At 42.1% G+C, this 25,526-nt stretch overlaps 1 protein-coding gene across 1 annotated transcript in view; it reads right to left on the bottom strand.

Annotated features, from left to right (window-relative positions):
• HMCN1 (hemicentin 1) overlaps positions 1–25,526 on the bottom strand; it is a 768,245-nt gene that overhangs the window by 255,742 nt on the left and 486,977 nt on the right. The window contains exons 68-77 of the mRNA XM_077275842.1: positions 22,098–22,361; positions 18,689–18,885; positions 18,033–18,114; positions 17,388–17,533; positions 16,960–17,101; positions 13,383–13,527; positions 11,049–11,176; positions 9,287–9,443; positions 3,310–3,431; positions 180–344 (exon numbers count right to left, since the gene is read on the bottom strand). Coding sequence (XP_077131957.1) covers positions 180–344; positions 3,310–3,431; positions 9,287–9,443; positions 11,049–11,176; positions 13,383–13,527; positions 16,960–17,101; positions 17,388–17,533; positions 18,033–18,114; positions 18,689–18,885; positions 22,098–22,361 — 1,548 coding nt within the window. The remainder of the gene's footprint in view (positions 1–179; positions 345–3,309; positions 3,432–9,286; positions 9,444–11,048; positions 11,177–13,382; positions 13,528–16,959; positions 17,102–17,387; positions 17,534–18,032; positions 18,115–18,688; positions 18,886–22,097; positions 22,362–25,526) is intronic.

The raw sequence follows: 25,526 nt of genomic DNA, 5'->3' as shown, positions 1-25,526 counted from the left end.
ATTGTATAAATTATACTTTTGAAATCTAGAGAAAACTACTATGAATACTTTCATATGCAAAATCATTTTGTGTTGAAAATCTGACACATGTTGATGTGATGACACATGCCAGATTGACCGTAACCCATTTTACTACATGTTTACTGTATGTAAATAAATGAATAGACAATTGAGCTTACCAGAAGCTAGTGTTTTGTAGTTTTCTCCTTCAGCATGGAGGTTTATTCCATCCTTTGACCAATGGACCATTGGACGTGGAACACCATATACAGTACAGGGAATTATTGCAGATGAAGACTTACTCACAAAGATATTTGTAACTTCATCGGCAATGGAAGGAGGCACTGCAGAGAGTTAAAATTATATACAGGCTTAATAAATGTACGGCATCAAAATTCTAATTCACCACATACTAGACATGTTTTTTATCTACCATGGCCATCAATAACATTGTCTGACAAGTTATTCTTTTTTCTGCCATTTCAGAGGGATAAATAATCAAAATAAAACTTCTAATGATAAATATATCACAGAGTATAAAATTGCTAGTTGACTACAGCTAAATCAAGTGCATATAGTTTGACAATTATATTCTTATTTAAACAAATACTGGAACTAGTGGAAAAACTATTCCAATTAAAATTCCAATGAAAAATTCCTGTGTCAGACAGAATTTAAACCTCTGCTTCTAAGAAAAAAAAAGAAGAAGCATTTTTTGACATCTTAGAAAACTTCATACTTACACTTCATTGGCAAATCCACTTTAAATTGAAACCTCGTTTTTCACTGACCGGATGGAAAAAGAAAAATCTCTGGTGATCCTTGTATTCCTTTACTTTCTCCCACCACTTAAAGGGAAGCTATCATGGCCAATAATGCTATGAACCTTCATATATAGGGTGAATCTGCAGATTAATAGCATTATGAAGTCCGGCCACTGTTCAGAAAGTGCAGCACCTGGGAACTTTATTTCTAAAGGGAGACATCGGCTTTCAGTCATGCAGGCGTGCCCGGAGAAAATACAATCAGTGTTTACAGAATTGAGAGTGGTGACTGACAGCATGCCCCGGCACTAACTGACAGCCAGCTCTGAAGTAAATTAATTCTAAAAAATATTTTGACAAAGACAAAATGCCTAATCTCATTGGTCTTGCTGGGAGCCGCACTCTGATTGTGTATTTGTTCAAAACTAATTGTGAATATTTTCATTGTAACAACAAGGCATGCTATATAATCTAATGTGTTCTACTTTATTGATAATATTCATTAAAAAACATTTTAGAAAAAAAATCCTTTGCTGACCATAGCAACCAATTAGATGGGATATATAAAGTTCTGATCTACTTTGGGTGCAGGAACTGTTTATTTACTGTAAGGATATATTCACACAGGCCGGATTTATTTAGCACTAATATTTATGGACTTTATCAATGGGGCGTTGCTCTCAGGATTCTCTTGGAGTGTCTCTTTAGGCTGCGCCTCATTATCTTTCTGATTATCTTGCTGTGAACAATGCCCCTTGATAAAGACCACAAGAATTAGCAGTGAATAAAAAGGCCCACATCTCTGGAATCGTATGGCGGATTTAAAAGTGAAAACAAACAAAAAAAAAAAATCTAAATAATCAGACAAGCAAGCATAATCAGAGCTTTTAACCTAGTGACAAGTCGTTTTTAAAGGGAATCTGTCACCCCCTGACATGTATATAACATATTAATATAGGTACTGTATAATCATGCTGTTGCAGAGTGCTGGTGCAGGATTCTGGAGCCACCATTATGCATCACAGGGCACTGTGACTGTGACTGACTAAGAGGCAATGGTGACAAAATAAATACTATACAATAAAGTCTGGATATGCAGTACAGACCAAAAGTTTGGACACAACTTCTCATTTAAAGATTTTTCTGTATTTTCATGACTAGGAAAATTGTAAATTCACACTGAAGGCATCAAAACTATGAATTAACATATGTGGAATTATATACTTAACAAAAAAGTGTGAAACAACTGAAAATATGTCTTATATTCTAGGTTCTTCAAAGTAGCCACTTTTTGCTTTGATGACTGCTTTGCACACTCTTGGCATTCTCTTGATGAGCTTCAAGAGGTAGTCACCGGAAATGGTTTTCACTTCACAGGTGTGCCCTGTCAGGTTTAATAAGTGGGATTTCTTGCCTTATAAATGGGGTTGGGACCATCAGTTGTGTTGATCAGAAGTCTGGTGGATACACAGCTGATAGTCCTTCTGAATAGACTGTTAGAATATGTATTATGGCAAGAAAAAAGCAGCTAAGTAAAGAAAAATGAGTGGCCATCATTACTTTAAGTAATGAAGGTCAGTCAGTCAAAAAAATTGGGAAAACTTTGAAAGTGTCCCCAAGTGCAATTGCAAAAACCATCAAGCGCTACAAAGAAACGGGCTCACATGAGGACTGCCCCAGAAAAGAAAGACCAAGAGTCACCTCTGCTTCTGAGGATAAGTTTATCTGAGTCAACAGCCTCAGAAATCGCAGGTTAACAGCAGCTCAGATTAGAGACCAGGTCAATGCCACACAGAGTTCTAGCAGCAGACACATCTCTACAACAACTGCTAAGAGGAGACTTTGTGCACCAGGCCTTCATGGTAAAATAGCCGCTAGGAAACCACTGCTAAGGACAGGAAACAAACAGAAGAGACTTGTTTGGGCTAAAGAACACAAGGAATGGACATTAGACCAGTGGAAATCTGTGCTTTGGTCTGATGAGTCCAAATTTGAGATCTTTGATTCCAAACACCGTGTCTTTGTGCGATGCAGAAAAGGTGAACGGATGGACTCTACATGCCTGGTTCCCACCATGAAGCATGGAGGAGGAGGTGAGCTGGACCACAGAGTGAAGACAAAAGGGCCAACAAGTGCTAAGCATCTCTGGGAACTCTTTCAAGATTGTTGGAAGACCATTTCCAGTGACTACCTCTTGAAGCTCATCAAGAGAATGCCAAGAGTGTGCGAATCAGTCGTCTAAGCAAAAGGTGGCTACTTTGAAGAACCTAGAATATAAGACATAATTTCAGTTGTTTCACACTTTTTTGTTAAGTATATAATTCCACATGTGTTAATTCATAGTTTTGATGCCTTCAGTGTGAATGTACAATTTTCCTAGTCATGAAAATACAGAAAAATCTTTAAATGAGAAGGTGTGTCCAAACTTTTGGTCTGTACTGTATGTATTACAAAATAGATTAGAAAATGTTTCTGCTCTCCCTCTCTCAAGATCATACAGATAGAATTGAGAGCTGATTGACTTACATTCTCAGTGTTTTCTTACCTAGTACTGTTAAAGAGACCTCTATTTCATCATGTCCAGCATCATTTGAAGCAGAACACACATATGTTCCAGTGTCATCTACAGTTGGAGAAATTATTATGAGTGATCCTGAAGAAAGAAGTCTGCAAAAAAAGTAGTATTAATGCAGAATACCTTTAAGTTTGGTCTGAAATACTAAAACATCTAATTATTGTCATCCCTAAAAGCATAGGACCCATAAATAGGCAGATAAAAATAAAACCCTCAATGCTGCTCAAGATTTAAGGTTATAAATTGTAGTATATGACTACGTAATAAATGTCAGTAGAGTACATAAATGTAACTTCTTATTTACATTGCAAATTATAAATATGCCATTGCAAAAAAAGATCAAATAATTTCTAAAAGTTGTATGACCACCTGAGAGAGTGCCACAACCTTATATACAGTTTGTCTGAAAAACTTTAGAATGAATCTTGACAGTCCATCAAGAACCTTCATAGTCATGACTTTTGAAGGACTCAGAAATTTGACCACCACTGATCCTGCTTTCATTGCATTCCCCAGTTATACATTATACAACCCTCTAAATGTGCATGGTGCAAAGAAAAACCTCTTTAGCACCAGGCCTAATTTGACCTTAAATGACTAAAATGAAAAAGTCTGCAGTTAATTTGGGCAATACTTAAAGAGGTTATCCATTCTAAGAAGAAAAGTCCGCAGTCACTCTATGATTCCCCTGTATGCCAAAAGTGAGTGAGTCTCGCCAGCACGTGACTAGTGATGACTGATGAGCGTGTATACTCGTTGCTCGGATTTTCCCGAGCATGCTCGAGTGTCCTTTTTGGCGTATTTTGGCGTGCTCGGAGATTTAGTTTTTGTCGACTCAGCTGCATGATTTGCTGCTGCTAGGCAGCCTGAATACATGAGGGGATTGCATGTTTGTTAGGGAATCCCTACATGTATTCAGGCTGTCTAGCAGCTGCAAATCGTGCAGCTGCGTCAACAAAAACTAAATCTCTGAGCACGCCAAAATACTAGGAGGACATCCGAGCATACTCAGGAAATCTTGAGTAACGAATATACACGCTCATCACTACACATGACCACATGTAAGCAAATTGCATATACAGTATACAGTCATGTGACCGCCCACTCTCTTAGTGCTATTGAGGAAATGCATTTTTACACAGTCATGATTTGGAAGTCTACAGTCACATAAAGAGAATGCAGACTCTTCATTTCAGCCTCGAAAATTTCTTTACCACCTTTGCTCAGTATGACATAGATGTATGTTAGATAGAACCTGTGCCACAAGCTAGGCTTATTTAGGGGGTGCGTAGTTAAGGTGTTCACTGGAGCACCTGATAGCGGAGTCAGGCTTGACTGCAGATAGTCACCAGGTACCACTCTTAGGCAATCCCCAGTACTGAAGCTGCTGACCCCAGGGGTCAGGTACACAGACACGGATATGGACTAGTGCTCCATTCAGACTACTAAGTTCTGGATCCTCTGCAGAATGGTTTCTGACATGCATATGGGCTCCGTTCAGACTACTAGGATCAGGATTCTCTGCAGAATGGTTACTGACATGGAGAAACAGGACTGATTAAGGTACCGCTTCAGTGTCCTGAGACTGGTTTGTAGCAGTCCGGAGACATGGTATACACCTGAAGGCATTGGTCGCACAATAACCAGGGACTTCGGGTTCATGACTGGCTGCACTAGGACCAAGGATTCAGGTACAGGACACTGGCCACACCAAGACCAGGGGCCCTCATAACAGCTATTGGCTGGTAGCCATCTTGCAGGTGCACAATTATACTAAATACCTCCCAGTTAAGACATTTTACAATTAAAGGCACTAGGCCTTAGGCACACTGCCAGAACTCATTTTTAGAAGAAGGGTGCATGCTGGGTGACCATGCTGCACAGCCAGGACGGTGAGTTTACCAGTATACCTGCATGGAAAGTGAAGTAGAGCCATGCAGGGGCACAGACAATAATGTTACAATATCCCCCTTATGCCCCCTTTTCAAGCCCACGAGGACTCTGTGCAGAGAAGTTGGAGGCCGACACCTCTTCATGGACTATCACCACTTCTCTTCAGACTATATCTTTTTCTGTTCACTAGAAGAAAAGTGACTCCTCACAATGTTCAGGACTAGAATGCTTCCCTCCATCAAGCCATCCTTAGCATAGGACAAAGCGGGCATAGTACCAGGAAATTGGCAATGGGAAGTCTCTCTTCGACTGTTGAGATTAGCTTTCAACATAGAGGATTCAAGGACCAGCTGGAGTTCCCCACCTGGTTAGTGGATTGCAGAGACTCGGAAGATGACACCACCTTGACTTTCTCTTTACCAGACCAACTAGGAACTGAAGATACCTCCTCTGGGTCCTTCTTCAGCTTGATCTCCAAGATGACACGTCCACTACGCAGGGAGGCTCCTGGACTTATGGGGACCAGACACCTCTTTTGACTCAATTGTCTCCAATTAAACACTTCTCTGTATCTCCAGACTAAAATGGACGCTCGAGTTCTCAGCCTAGACGACCGAACGGAAGTGGATGGAATGAACCAGACTTCTCCATATGCAGTGCTCCAATATAAAGCTCTAATGGCATGGAAATGACTTGACTGTCTCTTTTGGTAGAGCTCGTCCTTCACCTGACAAAACCCTCACTGGATTTTGGAGGTGTCGGAAGGGAATCTGACACCGAAATTCACAGCTTGCAGATACAACTCTCCTACTGAACTGAAGCCTCCACTTGCCATAGATGCAATCACAGTCATTAGTTGAGAGGGAATGCTATCACCAAGGACAGCTTCTCCTACTGGCCCAAGGCTTTGGAGCTTTTTAGACTTCACAGGACAAAGACCATCAGGATGTTCCATACAACAGCAGTGATACCGCAATCCCTTTATGAGCAACACCGACTGACAGCACTCCGGTCAGTTCACGTGTCCTGATGGGTGCAAGACAAGTGGCGCTCATAGCTCACCGAGAGTCGGTCAGGTCGGGACGTGACCACCAGCGTGCAGGACCTGCAGCACGTGACCACAGAGGGAGAGACCGGTGCGGAACCAGCCAACGCACCCCAAGAAAGGTAGCGGCGGGGACCAGCAGGACAAAAAGGAGGTCAGGAGAGCCGAGGTCAATCCCGGGAGGACAGCGATGTACAAGCGCGAGATACAGAAGAGAGGTCAAATACAAGTCAAGTGTCAGAAACCATGGAGGGCAACAGAGGTAGCAGGGGAACAGGCAAAACGGGCAGTTAAGGTGGAGCAGAAGTCAGAAACCAGGCAAACAAACAGGCAGTACCAAATAAACAGACAAAAGCTAAACTGAGAGACAGACCGGGTCAAAAACAAGAGATCATACAAACCATGCACAAGGCACAAGCACACAGGGGTTAACTAACTCAGCCGAGGGCAGAAGTATAACTGACAAGGAACGAAGCCCAATAGAGGCAATTTAAAGCCCTCCCATAGCCAGAAAGAGGCTAACAGAATTAACCCCTGACGCACAAGCCAACAACTTTTACAGAAACCATGACACCTTTCTCATGACTGAGTTCCAGCTTCTGCTCAAATTGCCAAACACAGTTGACCTTCAAGGATTCTGCATGGGAAACTGCCTCAACAGGCTAGGGAATTGGTGATCTTTGGAAGGATAGTGCCAGACGTGACGGTTTCCTCACATGCATCACCACTCTGGGCAGCTCCTGGAAGCTGGGATGGAAAGATGTCCCAGATGATTCCAGATTCAGCTCACTGAAGACCTTTCTGAAGGCCACCAGGAGGGCCTACAGGTCCAAAAGTGATAGGAGCATCTCTTTCCCATAAGGGGCTGAACCATGCCAGGGCATCTCCTTTTAAGTAGGACATCAGGAATCCAAACTTGGCTCAATCGTAAGAAAACTGCTGACCAAAAACTTCATAGTGCCATATGCACTGCTCCAAGAACCTATGGCACTACTTTGGATCCCCATAGTAGTGAGGCAGATTAGACAGGATGGGTTGTATAGTCCAAAGGCTTAAGTTTCAGATGAATAAGCACAGCCGTACGTACTGCAACTTGGGCTTGCATAACGGACGTCAGGACTTCCAATCGGTCATCTAGTGTCCGCAGATTAAACTAATGTTTGTCCTTGATTTCTCGCTGGTAGCTTAGCTGCTGACACAGCTCCTAGTACAGAGCGCACTGAGGATCAGTGGGGCCCATAACCAAGCAAACTGTTACGCACGCAGGTGGCACACGTGGTTTTGCTAACCAATTGTGCCACAGGGTTGGGTTTATCTAGGAGGGGTATAGCTAAGTGAGTACCAGGTGTTCATTGGAAGTTCTGATGGTGAAGTCATGCTTGGTTGCAGGTAACCACCAGGTACCACTCCTAGGCAGTCTCCGTTACTGCAGCTGCTGACCACAGGGGTCAGGTACACAGACACAGATATGAACTAGGGCTAGATTCAGATTACTAAGTTTTAGATCCTCTGTAGAATGGTTACTGACATGGACACAGACTCGGGCTCTGTTCAGAATACTAGGTTCAGGATCCTCTGCAGAACAGTTACTTACATGGAGAGACAGAACTGATTCAGATACTGCCGAATCAGATTTAGGTACCGCCGGAGCAGCTTCAGGATACAGGTGTCACCGATGCAGTTTCAGTGTTCGGAGACTGGTTTGTAGCAGTCCGTAGAAATGGAATACATATACAGGGACTGGCCGCACTAGGACCAGGGACTTTGGGTTCAGGATTGGCTGTACTATGACCATGGACTTCGGGTTCAGGACTGGCTACACTAGGTCCAAGGATTCGGGTACAGGACATTGGCCACACCAAGGCCAGGGGACCTAGCAACTTCACTGGGAGAACACCACATTACATAATGACTGAATATGTTGCTTGGCACCTACCTTGGGGAGGGTGCCTATTTAGCAAGATGTCTCCCAATTATTAGCTGGGAGCCACTTTCCATTTGCACAATTATATTAAATGCCTTCCAGCTAAGACTGGGGGTATTTTACCATATGAGTGTGCTGCACCTCTAAAAGCACCATCAGGACTTAGTACAGGAAGAAGCATGGGTATGCCAGTGTCCCTGCATGTAGGAGGAAGGAGAACATGCAAGGGTGATGGCAAAAGCATTACAATGGCTATATTACACAAATGTTAACCGTTTAAATGCTGCTGTCAATCTCTGTTAAATGAAACAGTTGAAGACATTATCGTGGGTACCGATGAGTCACCATTGCAATCTGGGTCAGGCTGAAGGACTATTTTTGGAATTCCTGCGAAGCTCAGCCACAGACTGCACTTCATAGGAGACTGAGATTTTCACTTTACCCTGCAATGCTGCTGTATTGTAGTACATAGTGAAAGCAATCATACAGTCACAGATTGAAAGTGTTAATAAAGGTGCAGTATATTAAAATATAAAATAATTAATCCATACGATAAATTCTGCAAAGAGAAAAAAAATCAAAGTACCAGAAATGTGATTTTTTTTGCTCACCACATTGCTCTAAAAAATGGAATAAAAAACAGAACATTGTATATACAGTATGCAAGATTGGTATTGATGTCAATATATTGACCTGGATAACCATGTTTCCAAGTTATTGTAACCAAAAGTACTCATTCAGACGTCAGAAAAACAGGCTGAGTTTCATCAGCGATTTTCATCAAAGAGTCATCAGAGTTTTCAACACAGTTTGGTCATCAGGGTTTCATCATTTTTTCACTGATAAGAGAAAAAAAGTCTCACCACCTTCTCCTATGTCAGTGAAAAATTTGGATGACATTTGAATGCTGTCAGATTTTTTCACGGACCCATAGACACTCGGATCAATATTTTGCTATACTTTCTTGATGCCACTGTACATTTTTATGTTTCACTTTACAATTTTCTCAGTGATGATCATATGATAAATATATAACTTTATACAAATCTTTCTAAAGCCTACGCTGAGGCTCCTGGTCACTTTACCTGTAATTATTCTGATTGATATCTGTATTAAGGAGGAGGCCATTTTTCTTCCATTCCACTCTTGGTTTAGGAGTACCCGTAACGTCACAGCTCAATGTTGTTTGCTCATTTACTAATGCTGTAATGTTTTGTAGACCTGGTATTATAGATGGAGGATCTGAAGAACAATTTCAGGGACACAAAACATATTTATTAATTTACTATAATATATGATATCCTGCAAAAAAGTCACTTGTGTTACATGTGAATGTATCCTAGCAATGCAGTCTGGGAACTGGGCAACTAATCACAACCGAAAAGATATTGTATGAAAAGGCATTGTGCAAAGGTGAAAGCCCCTCCAGAGAGTTCCAAAGAGGATTAGTACCCAACTATTCTACTTAGGTCATGACATGTGTTGCTGGCTGGACAAAGATGTCTGGATAATTCTGAACAATGGTAATACATATTTATAACAATACTGGCAAGTTGAGTGAAAGAACACCGTTGCCCATAAACTCGGCTATCGCTGACTGATGACTCTCACAACTCGCAACATGTACATGAACGCTCAGCGTCATTCATGAGAGGTGGAAGAAAAAGCCGCTGACTGACTCTTCCCTGAGAACAAAAGGATTGGATGCTTACATTTAGGGCATTCAAACATGATTAAAATGTTGTTGCACTCTGCTTGTAAGATTATTCTAAGGAAATGGATTGCACCTGAAATGCTGACCAAAGCAGTGGATGGCATCTACAAATCAGCTTTGTAATAAACCAGAGAGGTTCATTGAATAATAGGAATAATGGAAACCTCAAACTAAATTCTACTGTAAAAATTTGATACTTCAAATATTGGGAAGATTCAAAGATCATGGATTTAACCTGTGGTATCGTGGGGCATGGAAGAGAGAGAGTTTTTTTGTATTTTTTCTTTTTTTTCTTTTTTTGGTAGGCCCGGGAAGGTTACAATTGTACATGGATATGTACACTATACATATCTTTTTGGAGTTCAGATTGTAGATTTGAATAATACCATTCATTTTTACAGGATAATGCATTGAAAAACTGGAAATAAAATACCAAGTTGGGGGAGTTGGAAAGACAACAATTCCACCACAGTTTTGGAGTTTTGTTTTAAAGGCGATCACTTTCTGGTAAAAATGAGCTGGTAACTTTGTTCTACAGGTCAGTATGGTTTAGTTGATCCCAAATTAATATTTTTTTATTTTTACTACTTAAAAAAAAAAAAATTGGTCAACAGAGTTGTAAGAGGCCTGTTTTTAATTTTTAGCGTTATTATTTTGGAATCCACATGACTTTCTTATCTTTTTTTATTCCACTTTGTTTTTTAGAGGCGAAGTGACAATGATTGACAGCGGCATCTAAGAGACTGATCTGTAACAATCAGAGCCAGTTCCAATCGCAGATGTTATTCTCAGATGCCGGCTGTACAAAACCTGCTCCATACATGCAGTGACACATCTGCAAGGGGTTAAATAAAAATGTAAAATGCTTATTGTCTAGCCTTGCTGGAGAATTGGAGGGCAGTCCCACTGAAATAGGTGAGTTCAAATATCTATGCGGGCCCTTATAATACCCTTTATAATGTCCATGCAGAGCAACTGCAGATACAGTGGCAGAGACGGACAATGGGCGTACTACATTCAGTAGGTGCCTTTTATATCCTGATTCCTTTGTAGTAAATGTGTATCGTATTTGTTTTTTGTTCCATATCAAATCTAAAATGAACAGATCTCTTTCATTCTCAAAATATACAAACCTAAAACCAAGAGTTCAGTTTTCCTCTGTCTAGATCCTGCTGCATTAGTTGCTAAGCAGACATAATGACCCGAGTCTTTGATATCGGTTAGCAGAAAGTTTAATGAACCAGATCCTAAAATAAAATACCTATAACAAAGAAAAAACATAATATTTAATAAATATTTTATGTATATTATTCATTGTTGTGCCTACAGCACCTATGAAAAAGAATCAAAATTTGAGAGTCCTCCGTGGTTGATACCTTTGAATGGCTAACTGAAAAGATGGTAACAAATATCGAGCTTTCAGACTACTCAGGTCTCTTTATCAGGCATAGACTAATACATAATCTGAAGAATCACATATTTATACCCAATAGCACACAGGAATAATGCAATAGACAAGTGACGTGAAGCAGAACTATCATTATGAGAAGGGGAGAAACCGTTGTGGCCGTAAATATTGGAGCACTTCGTAGATAAGGAGTGTGAAAGTTGTATTGTCCTGTGATTGAGGTTGGTCCAGGGTTGTGATGTCCTCATGAGATCTAATGCTATGTTCACTCAATGCGGTTTTTTTCCTGTGTTTAATGCAAATTTTAAGCTGCGCTTTACAGTATCGGCAAAAGCTATGAGATTTCAGAAATCTCATGCACACATATTGTTTTTCTTCCTGACTGAATTGGAAAACTGCTGCGTTCTTGCACCTACAGCATGTCACTTGTTCCAACGTTTTTCAGCATTTTTTCACCCATAGAAAAAAAGAGTAAGTACAAAAATGCAACAGAAAAATACAGGTATAAGGTTTTGCTAAACTTTTGGTACAAAAACCTAAGGAAGTTCTATGGTGTTTTGGGGGGCACTAAATGCATGCACAAGAGACAACAGAAATGGAGCAAAAATGCAGCAAAACCTGCTTTTTGTAAGTAGCTTCTTTACTTCCAAGAGAGTAGATTTTGGCTGCAGAAAAAAAATGCAGCAAAAACACAACATGTGAACATAGTCTAAGGACCACATTCCTTAATTGAGCTACTGTAGGGATGTGGACTGTCTTACCCTGTTCCTGCCCTTTAAGACAACAGATGCACTATGTGAATACAATTGTGCGGTTTTATATGTGAACTAATGTGTGTGTATTGTAATGTACTGTATTATGGTGATGTACACTATGTAAAGTGTAGAGCATAGTATGAATACAGCATAAGGATAAGCTTAGAACAGCATAGGATATAGAGCAGGTTTGCATGTACATAGGAAATGTTATGGTTGTGATTATCCCAGTGGGTGGGCACTTCCTGGTTAGAGTGTCAGTCAGTGAAGTGTGGGGTGGAGCTCAAGTTCAGGTAGGGTGGTGGGTTGCTAGGGGCAGCATGGGCCAAATGTTCAGGGCAGTGGGCAGCCAAATGGAGATCCCTGATAGATATTTCAACAGCATTTGGAGCCTATGGCTTGGGCCAGGTATCATGGAGAGGGCCTGGTCTTCAGACATTATGAGGTCAGTGGACATGGAGTTACATGAGGGGCAGGTGGCCTGTCCCGGGTGCACTGCTGAAGTGGACAATGAATCCCTGGGGCTGATCAAATCAGCAGGCTTGGGGGTAGTCCAGATCAAATGGATGGCAATACAGAAGAGGAGGTGGAAGGAAGTGAAAATTGCTTTGCCCTATCCCACCTGGTGAACTTGGACTGTTTAGTAGAAGTTTGACTGTTGCAAGAATCTGGTGTTCGATGCATTGTGTGATGTGGCTCCTGAGGACGGAAGCCTGGAGGCAGCAAAGACCTGCAACTTACACGTGAGTGTGATGCACCCCAGACCCTACAGCACACTAGAACTGGGACACCACAACACATCTCTTCTAATTTGGACATATATATGCCTTATATATGAGCTAGAGCTTTTACTCTACATCTGTTCTTGTGGACTCAAGCTGTACTTGTAATAGCCATTTGAATAGCTGCCTTATAATATGGTAATTCCACTATTCTAATCATCTGAGCCCCCTCTTTTTTGGTAAAACTAACTTTCTACTAACCTACACCACTTTTCCCTGAACCATACTTCCTTGTCGGACAAGCCTCTGAAGGTTTCTAAAACATACAAAATATCTGGTGCAAGTCATGAGAGACAGGTTGTTTTTGAACATTGTTCAAAAATTCTGGCACATTTAGCATAACCAATCTTCTTCAATGTTGTACTGGACATGTTTTATAACTAAAAAAATTTACAGGACTTTCAATAATTGCTGTTTCCTCAGTGATGTTTTTAAAATGTGCTTCCCTTTAATCAAAGTATTATCCAAATCACATTTTTTATATAATTTGAAAGATAGGACATTAAATATAAAGAATCCAACCTTTCACTGTTTCGATCTAGAATGGCACCATCTTTCCTCCAAGATAATCGAGGTGAAGGGATGCCTGTAGCGATGCAATCCAAAGTAGCAGGTTTATTTGTGAAAGTTGTTACTAGTTTGGGCCCATCTTTTATTGAAGGAGGAACTGTTGATAGAAAACAGATTAATATAATGCAAAAAACTTATGTAAACATGTATCTTATTTTAATAGATGAGGTATGAGTATAATATGAATATTTAAAGGTTTTTTTTGGCAAATAGTATTGATGATCTATCTGCAAGTTAACACATAAAGAGCAGATTGGTAGAAGGCCAACACCCAGCGCTGCCACCTATCAGCTGTCATAATTACAATGGAGAAAATAAGTATTTGATACGCTGCCGATTTTGCAAGTTTTCACACCTACAAAGAATGGAGAGGTCTGTAATTTTTATCGTAAGTACACTTCAACTGTGAGATAAAGAATCTTAAAATATCCAGAAAATTACATTGCATGATTTTTCATAATAAGTTTACATTTTAAAGCAGGACATAAGTATTTGATACATTAGAAAAAGAGAACTTAATATTTGGCGCAGAAACCTTTGTTTGCAATTTCAGAGGTTAGACGTTTCCTGTAGTTCTTGACCAAATTTGAAGAGACTGGCTAGGCCACTCCAGGACCTTGAAATGCTTCTTATAGTGTCACTCCTTGGCTGCCCTAGCTGTGAGTTTTGGGTAGTTGTCATGCTGAAAGACCCAGCCACGACTAATCGTCAATGCTCTTACTGAGAGAAGGAGGCTGATGGCCAAAATCTCATGATACATGACCCCATCCATCATCCCTTCTATATGGTGCAGTCGTCCTGTCCCCTTTACAGAAAAGCACCCTCAAAGTATGATGTTTCCCCACCATGTTTCACAGTGGAGCTGATAACCAAAAAGTTCTATTTTGGTCTCTTCTGACCACATGACTTTCTCCCATGCCTCATCTGGATCATCCAGATGGTCGTTGGTGAACTTAAAACATGCCTAGACATGTGCTGGCATTAGCAGAAAGACCTTGCATGCCCTGCAGGATTTTAATCCATGACAGTGTAGTGTGTTACTAACTGTAATGTTTGAGACTGTGGTCCCAGCTCTCTTCAGGTCATTGACCAGATTCTTCCGTGTAGTTCTGGGCTGATTCCTGACCTTTCTCAGAACCATCCTTACACCACGAGTCGAAAGCTTGCATGGAGCCCAAGACCTATGAGGATTGACAGTCATCTTGTATTTCTTCCATATTCTAATAATTGTGCAAACAGTTGTTGCCTTCTCACCAAGTTGTTTGCCCATTATCCTATAGCCCATCCCTGCCTTTTGCAGGTCTACAATTTTGTCCCTGGTGTCCTTAGACAGCTCTTTGGTCTGGGCCATGGTGGAGAGGTTAGAGTGTGAGGACAGGTGTCTTTCATAGAGGTAACAAGATCAAACAGGTGCAATTAATACAGGTAATGAGTGCGGAGTAGGAGGGCTTCTTAATGAAAAACTAACAGATGTGTGAGAGTCAGAATTCTAGCTGGTTGGTTGGAAATCAAATACTTATTTCATGCAATAAAATGCAATTTAATTATGTAAAAATCATACAATGCGATTTTCTAGTTTTTATTTTTAGATTCTGTCTCTCACAGGTGAAGTGTACCTGCAATAAATATTACAGACCTCTCCATTATTTGTAGGTTTGAAAACTTGCAAAATTAGCAGTGTATCAAATACTTTTTTTCCCCCACTGTATAAACAGTATTAGTAAGTGCCGCAAAAATCATGTCCCTTTGAAATCTGTTAAAATAAAGATAAAGTAGCCAACCCCACATAGTTGATCCATGCTGAGCTACAGTTTACTAATGCAATTTCAAAATATAAAATTAAGTTACTGGTTAACAGCTTGGACATTTTTTTGTTTTTTTTTCACCTTACTCCAAGAGCCAAAACCCTTTTATTTGCCAACAAAATAATATGAGGGCTTGTTTTTTGCAGGACAAGTTGTAGTTTTAAAGGCATTATTCATGTTACCATATAATCTTCTGAAAAATGGGGGAAAAAACCCAAGTGGGATAATGACCTGAAAATATGATTCTCCAGGGCAGTACATTTATAGAAAACTTAAACTTATAAGTTGTTTTTTTTTATTTCAGTGGTGTTTGAGTTCCAATTTTCTGAGACCTGTATCTTTTTTACTTTTTAAATTCATTTACCCGTATTAAGGGCTTATTTTTTTCGCACATAAATATAGTTTTTATTGATAACATTTGGGACATGTAAGACATTTTCATCACTTTTTATTGTATTTATTGGGAAGAGTGGTTACCGAAAAATGGCAACTTTGATTTTTTTTTCCATTTTGGCATTTAACATAGAATTTACATAATTGTATATTTGGAGGCTGGAGGTAATTTTGCGGGTCTCTGACACTGCTCCTCCTGTTCCTCCTTGCACAATGGAGGAGGTAGTGGTGTTGCTGCTGGGTTGTTGCCAACCTACAGCCCTCTCCATGTCTCCTGGTGTACTGGCCTGTCTCCTGCTATCTGCTCCATGCTCTGGACCCTGTGCTGACAGACATAGCTAACCTTTTTGCCACTGCTCACATTGAGGTGCCATCTTAGATGAGCGGCACTACCTAAGCCACTTCTGTTGGTTGTAGACATCGAATCATGTTACTGTACAGTACCTCTAGGGGCAAGAGCAATGACAAAGTGCAAAAGTGACCAAAACAACAGCCAAAAAGGGTGAGAACAGAGAAATGGTCTGTGGTCACCCCCGTTTTAAGGGTTGTCTTTGCTAATTTAGAAAAAACTCCGAAAAAATACATACAACAAGATACGGCCTTCCCAAAACCCTGTCTGATGACAAATACACACTTATCAGGATGCAGCAGGCCTCCACTGATAAAGGCTAGGAGAGGCACATGTGCAAACTACTTGATAAAAACAACCACCCTCACCCTCCAAACATTGCAGGGGTTGGCTGCCTAGTAGAAAAAATGCACATTGATATAACTCACATAGGACGCCAGTCACACTGATAAGTGTGGTGCACAGTGTCTGGTATGCAACCTATTAATGACGCCCCTTGTATTAACAGGTGGGCTGCCCAGCACTATAATATGCAGCACACAGTGACAGACGCCCCAGAAAAACCTAACTAACATAGAGGCCTGGCCACATCCTGCAAAAAAGGATATGATATAGTGCAAATAGTGCTGCATCCTGCTAAGTGTGCATTTGTCATCAGACAGGGTTTGGGGAAGGCCGTATCTTGTTTTATGTATTTTGTCTTTGCTAATTGCCTATAATTTCTACCTATTGTCTGTTAAGCTGCAGAACAGCAGGAGAAATTGATTCACAATCGGTGTTGTTTCATAACTGGACAGATTAATTTCACAGAAGCATGATTGACAAGTACCGTAATTACATTGCATTGTTTGTGTTCCCCTTATTTTTTTGAGCAGTATATACTGTGTATATATATATATATATATATATATATATATATATATATATATATATATATATATATATATATATATTCATTTATTTTATATATATCATGAATTACCATGGACAGTCAGCATAAATTCTCTGATGTTTTGTCCAGCAACATTGCTAGCAATACAGGTGTATCGTCCAGTGTCTTTCACCTCTGCTTTGTCAATTTGCACGTATTGTCCATCAGATGAAACATGGACCTGGGAGCTTGACTGAGAAAGATAAAACAAATCTTCTTTTGTCTAATGAACAATTGAACATAATGAATTATGTTCATATAGATTATGTTCAGTCACATATGGAACACAAAATCGGTACAAAAACACCACAAAAGAGAAGCGTATCTCCAGAGAATGAAAGAGAAAACGATAGAACGAATCTAAGCAGACATAGCACAAATGTTACACTATAAAATAAGAACATTCCAAATGAGAAACAAGGCTTCCTAACATGTTATACCACACAGACAAATGAAGGTAAAATCATCCCCAGTCCTACCGAATTTACGATTAATGGCTTGTCATCCTTCTTCCACGTGATCTTTGGAGCTGGCATAGCGTCTGATTTACATTCCAGAATAATTTGCTTATTTTGTAGCACAGAAACATTATGGATTCCATTAATGCCTAAAATGTTTGGAGGCACTATAGAGAAAGAAGGAACCAAGTATTTAATGCATGGTTGTTGGTAACTAGTCAGCCATATGGTTGGCATTCACTTTACTTTCTTCAGAAGCCAGAATATAATAGCCGCGTCTACCACCAGATTAATGTCCTATTGTGCCTCAAGCTTGGAAACTTTATTGGCAAGCTGACTGATTTTATCTGCCACATCAATAAGAAAACTCCATTTAAGATATTGAGAACTTGCTGTGTTATATGATATCTACATTTTTAAATCTTTCACCAGTTTTTACAGAAATGGAAAGAAGCTTAACCACAGAATCAACTGCAATAAATGTACGCTGAGTCTGAATTTTGGAACAGATAACTGAGGACTGCCCAGGATAACTGGCATGTGGACATAGGGAAACTGTATTACACAAGCTCTGTATCATGTTTTCAATCATTCTCACATTGCTGCAGGCAGTGTCTGCGCTGGTGTCTAGCCTAAATGAGGTTGGATGTTTTCTTACGGACTTACTGTGAACGGTCACTGCAAATTCTTTTTTAGCTTCTCCAGCTTGGTTTGAAACCAGACAACTATAAAGCCCGATGTGCTCTTCCTGGAAACACGAAAGAAATATAAAAGTTAGGAAACATTACGTAAATGTACCTAATAGGATACATGAGTAGTAAAACTCTACCCAGTCATTCATTTTTTTAAATCTAAGAGCCATTTGAGGAATATTAGGCCGGCTATGCATGAAAGGGAACCTGTGACCAGTTTTTGAGTCTGTGAACAAATGTCCTTTATCTGCTGCCATTATTCATTTCACAAATGTTTACACTGCCTCCTGACTCCCACTGTATACCCCCAAAATACCATTTGATTTGGTCCCACGCTATATTTAAATGAGTATGGTTGGGTCCAACGGGTGTCAAGGTTTCGTTGTCTGTGCCTTCTCTTTGCTCCCAATAGCCGTCCTCCGGCTCTGATTAATGTGGATGATGCATCCTGCGTTGACCACATAGCTCATTGAATTCTCACGCAGTAGCATTGTTGGCCGCGTAGGGCCACTTTACTCTGCCCTACTCTACACATGATTCAGCTAAAACAGGCGAGTGACAAACTCCGATATACTATATATAGAAATTCATCAGACTCCACAATATGTGAGATGCTTAATGTTGTAATACCTGGGCACTTGTAATTCGAAGAACCTGTCTTGCATTCATGAAGTGAGCGCTGTCAGTCTGTGAAAGTGTTTGTCCATCTTTAAGCCAAGTTATCATTGGAGGAGGGAAACCCATGGTATGGCAATGTAAATCTAACCGGTGGTTAACCACAACAGACAGTTCTGCTGTATTTTCTGACCCATTGATGTGCGGAGGGTCTAATGACAAAAGAAGAACAATATTAATATCTAAGATCTAATAATATAGCTGTTAAATGCACAAAAATATCTATAAAAAACAAGACATAAGGAAAGTGGAAGCAACTCCTTAGACCTAGACCACATACAATTTATATTGATTAGTCGTATGTAATTTCTAAAGGGTTGAAGAGTTATTCCTGCCTCAGTTTTTTACAGGTCACATGGGTGAGACACAGTAGCATAGCTACTGGGGGGGGGCAGAGGGGTCTGTGGCCCCGTCACATGTTGAGGTCCACCCAGAGGTGTCAGGGAGAGAGCAGAAAAATGCCTACGCCTCTTTCTGACTGAGACTCTGCACACTGTCTAGCACAGTCACAGTGTGGGCTGGAGATGACCTGATAAGTTTCTGGACAGGCTGGCCTATCAGTGTCACAGGTAGCTCCACTCCATGTGTGTGCTCTGGTTATCACATGCTGGACCTCCCCTGGGGGGTCCTAGTGCCCACTTTAGATTTGCCTCAAACACTGCCTGTCCCTGTCTGACTTTATCTTATGCTCTTTGCTTGCCTGTATCACATTGGATGAAAAATTGCCAGTGCTGTCCATTAACTACCTGCTTGCAAACTTCATCTGAGGGTGGCTAGAATTTATTAGGTTAATTAAATTTAGGTATGTCATGGTCACTGTGGGGTGTATGTGAGAGGATGGGGGTAGGGTGGGAACTGAAGGGGTGGTGGAGGGAGGACAGGGGACTGTGGGGTGAATGTGAAAGGATGGGGGTAGGGTGGGAACTGAAGGGGTGGTGGAGGGAGGACAGGGCACTGTGGGGTGAATGTTAAAGGATGGGAATAGGGTGGGAACTGAAGGGGTGGTAGAGGGAGGACAGGGCACTGTGGGGTGAATGTGAAAGGATGGGGATAGGGTGGGAACTGAAGGGGTGGTGGAGGGAGGACAGGGAGCTGGGGCCTTATTACTATACTGTTAGTGTTCTGAGATTATATGTACTACATTGCATGTACTAGGTGCTGTTTGGAGAGGCTGGAGATGGGGAGGTAGGGGGCTTATTATTCTTACAGCCGGGGTCTTATTATAAGCCCCAGCCTGTTGGTAAAACAAGCCTCCATACAGTAACCATGGCATAAGCTGCATTATATTTTATAATTTCATAATAAGCAACTTATTATAAAGTTATTAAAGGGAGCCTGACTGCACATGGTTTGGACTGCAAGGTCTTTTCCTTTACACACCCATGGGCAGATGCTTGTCAGTCACTGTCAGACATTGCACAGGGAGTCGCAAACAGCGCACAGGGGGTCCAGGACAGCACACAGGGAGGCAGAGACAGCGCGCAGGGGCCCTGCACGCTGTCTCTTCCCCCAATTGCATACTGTCTCTGCCCCCTGTGCACTGTCTGGGGACCCGTGAGCTGTCTCTGCCCCTTGTGCGCTACCTGGGGCCCCTGTGTGCTGCCAGGGGCCTCTTTATGCAGCCTGGGGACCCTGTGCACTGCTTGGGGCCCTGTGCACTGCCTGGGCCCCTATTCACTGCATGGGGCCACTGCGTGCTGCCTTGTTCCACCTTCGCTGTATCTGTCCCCATGTGCAACCTGGGGCCCTGTGCGCTGCCTGGGGCCACCGTGTGCTGCCTGGGGCACCGTGTGCTGCTTGGGGCCCCATGTGCTGTCTGGGACCCTGTTCACTGTCTCTGCCCCCCCCCCCCCGTGTGCTGCCTGGGGCCCTGTGTGCTGCCTGGGGCCCCCGTGTGCTGCCTGGAACCTCGTTCACTGTTTCTGCCCCCCCGTGTGCTGCCCGGGGTCCCGTGTGCTGCCTGGGAACCCGTTCGCTGTCTTTGCCCCCCGTGTGCTGCCTGGGGCCCCATTATTAAGTATATCACTCAATGGTTTTCAAAGGCGTGAAAAATCTGATCTACAGCAGCTGGGGTATATTCTGACCCAGAGGGCTATAATCTGGCCTAGGCCACTTTAACCCTGGACATTCTGGGCGGGGGGTTAATCTGGCCTGTTACACTGGCTCCAACCAATGGAGGTGGCACTGATTTGATGACTGCTGAAACAGTATAGCTCAGCTACCCTGAGCCTTTCTCATAGCCCCAGTAGTCAGGGCTTGGACGTAAAAAGCTAAAATATGAATAATCCTTTAATAAATATTGCTGACTTTACCTACTTCCAATTTTCTGAAATATAGATGTAATCTGCATGCATAGCTTTTGTCAGTGTACCAGTCAATGGAAAACAACTTCAAAACATTCACTTATATTACTCACTTATATAGCGCCATTAATTCCACAGCGTTTTACAGACATTATCATCACTGTCCCCATTGGGGCACACAATCTAGATTCCCTCTCAGTATGTCTTTGGAGTGTGAAAGGACACCAGAGCACCCGAGGAAACCCACAAAAACATGGGGAGAACCTACAAACTCCTTGCAGATGTTGTTCTCAGTGGGATTTAAAGGGAACCTGTCACCTCAAATTGGCGGGATATTTAAATGAGTTTTAACCGGTCCGATGAGCGGCGTTTCATCTTCATTTCTCCACCCCGTCCATCCCTGTTGTCTGCAATATGTTAGTGAATTAGAGTACGTGTGCGCCATAGTTGGCGCGTGCGCAATGCAATCTTCAGTCGTGCACGCGCAGTATGCTTTGCCCAACTGCAGGCAAATCCGAAAAGCATTACTGCGCATGCACCCACGCACTATGTCCCAGAAGTATTTAACTGTGTTAATATCCCGCCAATTTGAGGTGACAGGTCCCCTTTAAACCCAGGACTCCAGCACTGCAGAACAGTGCTAACCACTGAGCCGCCATGATTATACCAATAACTATACCATTATACTGAACTCATGTTCACCAATCATACTTCAGCAGATCCTAGTTTGTGGGAAAGGTATTAAGTGGCCAGGAACCAGCATAGGACATGGGTATATTTTTTCATTAGTACTGAGCAGGAGGGAACATAGGGATTACTGCAATGTCATTACATTTAAGAATACATTTCTGGCTTCTAAAGTTAGTAGTCATGAGAGTTACATACTATGCTACATACATACCATACCACAGTCATCGGTGAAAGAAGAAAACATTATAATTGCTCTGTTCCTGCTCCTTTGTAGTCATGGGGCGGGGTACACAACAGAGCAGTCGTGTGCGCTGCTCATTTATGTATAAGGTATACTGCATTTGAATTTTGCAAAGAAGAAGTCAACTCACCCAGAACATTGAGGATGAAGTGTTTGCTGACGCTGCCTGCATCATTGGATGCCACACATGAATATCTTCCAATGTCACTCATTTCAGTTACAAGAATCTGCAGGATGGTTCCTCTGCTCTCACCATGATCTATAGCTTTTCCATCCTTTAGCCATGATATATGCGGCACAGGTTGCCCACTGACAAGGCATGATATTGTAGTGGGATTGCCTTTCACAGATGTCAAGTGTTCCGTCTTGTCTGCATCATCAATGCTTGGGGGCACTACAAATTCAAGCACATGAAAGAAATATAGACATCAAATATGTCTCTGTATTACTAAGATATGCAAAGGGAGACATGGTCTACCACTCCATGACAACTTTTCATGACAAACTGTCATATGTTGTGACTGAGATCTCATTTTCTGGAGCACAGACAGCCGAAAAATTCTTTAAACATATTAACAGTTGTGCACCTCATAATAAGTTTCACTCACCTTACTTCAGCCGGCTATAAGTTTAAAATAAAAATTCCCTCCATTGATTTCAGTAATTTGCACTTTTCAAACCCTTATAAATATTATGGTTATTGGGTTTGGAACTTTCCAAACAATGATCAGTGATGGTATACAAAAGGTAGATAAACAGATTAGATAGAAGAAAACAAAAGATGAGGCAGCATTTTCTTCATTCTTCATGCACTAAAAAGCAGCAACAAAATAGCCCAAGACTTTTTACAGAAAAAAATCTGAAATCAGTGTCAGTCAGAGACAGCATACTTGTATGTCATGAACACTCTTTTGCAAATCTGTTTTAGGCTGGGGTCACATTTGCGAGTGCAATGCGAGAAACTCGCATGAGCACTCGGGACCGGAGCATTCAGCTGCATAGAAATACATGCAGCTGCGCGCTCCGGTCCCGAGTGCCGGCGGCAGTGCCAGGTATTGATGCGAGAGACTCATGCGAGTTTGTCGCATTGCACTCGCAAGTGTGACCCCGGGCCTTACAAGTCATATTTTACATCTGTACATGGCACACCAATATAACAGTTGCTGGTGTGGGCTTTTTGAATGTGTATGTGTAAGAAGAAGACCTAGACCGGGGGTACCTCTCTTGTGCCGGGTCCGTATCTGTCAGAACTGTCTCCTCTTGTTGTCTGGGGGAAAGCTTGCGCACTGCCGCAAGGATAAATTCAGGAAAAGTATCAAAGATTCTCAGTGGTTTATTCTACGCGTTTCGGGGGTCTCATGCCCCCTTCATCAGGAAATACCACACAATATGTACAGGCATTACAAGCATATATAGTTAAAAAAAGGACGCTGAGTTTCAAAAAAACGAGAGCCAACAAATCAGATGACATGGTTCATAGCCATCACAGGGTTAACAATTCCAACAGGTTATATTATATACATAATGAATGAACCTGTTGGAATTGTTAACCCTGTGACGGCTATGAACTTTGACACCATGTCTTCTGATTTGTTGGCGCTCGTTTTTTTGAAACTCAGCGTAATTTTTTAACTATATATACTTGTGATGCCTGTACATATTGTGTGGTTCTCCTGATGAAGGGGCCATGAGACCTACGAAATGGGTAGAATAAATCACTGAGAATCTTTGATACTTTTCCTGAATTTATCTTTGCGGCAGCGCGAAGTATATCTACAAATTCCCTTTGAATATATGGTTTCTTTTGGTCGTGGATGACCTGTGGATCTGCAGCAGCCGTCAACCTATATGCCTTTAATCTCATCCTAACCAGGTGAGCTAACTTCATGATATTTTCTCTCCTTTGTAACGTGGAAAAGACCCTATTGTGCTTTTCTGTCTCCCCATTATTTGCAAAAGCTGGAGCTGCTGGCATTGGTGTGGGCCATGACTGAGAAATTTGCGGAGTACTTTTCCGTGTCCGAAGTCCTGGTAAGCACCGACAACAACCCTTTGGCTCACTTGGAAAATGCAAGGCTAGGGGCCCTGGAGAAGCACTGGGTGGCTCGGATGGCAAAGTATCGATATAGAATCACCTACAAGAGGCGGGCTGAAAACACTCATGCCGACGCCTTATCCCGAGTGACACACAAGAGGCCTGGACCAACCGGGATGAAGAACTGACCTGGAGGCTGAAGAAATCCCTGAGTTCTGTGATTCCGCCAGGACAGTGGCGGCTACCCAGGAACAGATTCAGACAGCGTCCGGAGAAGGCATTCTGAGACAACCCCGTGATGAGTGGGTTCGATTACAACAGGAAGACGGAGAACTCGCTTAATTGGGACAGTGGGTATCCCTAAAACAACTACCCAGTCAGAGAGAAAGAGATGCCCTGCCCCTGAGAATCCACTCTGATCAAGGTGCCTGTTTCCACGGGCGTGTAATGGAAGAATTACAACACATATATCAGCTTAGCAAGTCCCGGACAACACCCTACCATCCTCAAGGAAATGGAGCCTGTGAACAGTTCAACCGTACTCTGATTCAGATGTTGAGGATGCTAGAGGAAGACAGAAAGGCCCATTGGCCTGAATACGTAGCTGAATTAATTAAGGTGTACAATAACTGAGCAGATCGCACCACCGAGTACACACCATATACCCTGCTATTCGGTCGACCAGGAAGAGAGATTACGGAGCTAGAATTGGATCCAGAAGAGGACTACCCGCGAACGGGGGTGTCCAGCTGGGTTCGAGAACATCGCCACCGGCTGCAGACATTACACCGACTTGTGCAGACTAAGTTTCGGGAACTAGAGCATACAGAGACAGCTCCTCTGTGAGGGACAGTGCTTCATGCCGGAGACCGTGTGTTGGTCCGAGACAAGCACCCTCGAGACAAGCTGGAGCAAAGATGGGAAAAAACTCCATATCGAGTAAAACAAAGGATCAGCAATGAAGGTCCCGTCTATAAAGTCCAATCTGAGGGGGAGAAAGATGCCCCTACTTGAGTGGTCCATTGGAACATGCTACATCCTTGCTTCTCAAGAGATCCTGATCAAGTGGAAAAGGTACAGAGTGATCCAGAAGTACCTCCTCCAGCAGCTGTTGATTGTGAAGAAGAAGAATTCCCAGATCTATTACAAGTAGTCCCAGAAGAGGTGCAGGCACCTGAAGTTCCTGAAGAACTAGCTTTGTTGGGTTCGGGCGCATCCCAGACCTCACCCATTCAACCTCTCTCGACTACTCAGCCTGATTCGACTACACCATCTGACTTACGGCCCACTGAACGAACAATGGCTGGAATACCTCCCAACAGATACAACAAAGACCAATTTATTTGGCAAAGGATCATCCAAGGAATAGGGAAATATCAACGCTTGCTACAAGGAACCTCGCCCGTGGAATGGCGAGCAAAAGGAAAGGGGGAGTGTAAGAAGAAGACCTGGACCAGGGGTACCTCTCTTGTGCTGGAACTGTCGGGGCTGTCTCCTCTGTTGTCGAGGGGAAAGCTTAGACAC

Source organism: Ranitomeya variabilis, chromosome 8 (assembly GCF_051348905.1).
Source record: "Ranitomeya variabilis isolate aRanVar5 chromosome 8, aRanVar5.hap1, whole genome shotgun sequence".
Classification (NCBI taxonomy): Eukaryota; Metazoa; Chordata; class Amphibia; order Anura; family Dendrobatidae; genus Ranitomeya; species Ranitomeya variabilis.
Note: the sequence above shows the minus strand (reverse complement) of the source record. Positions and strands in the feature narration are given on the sequence as shown.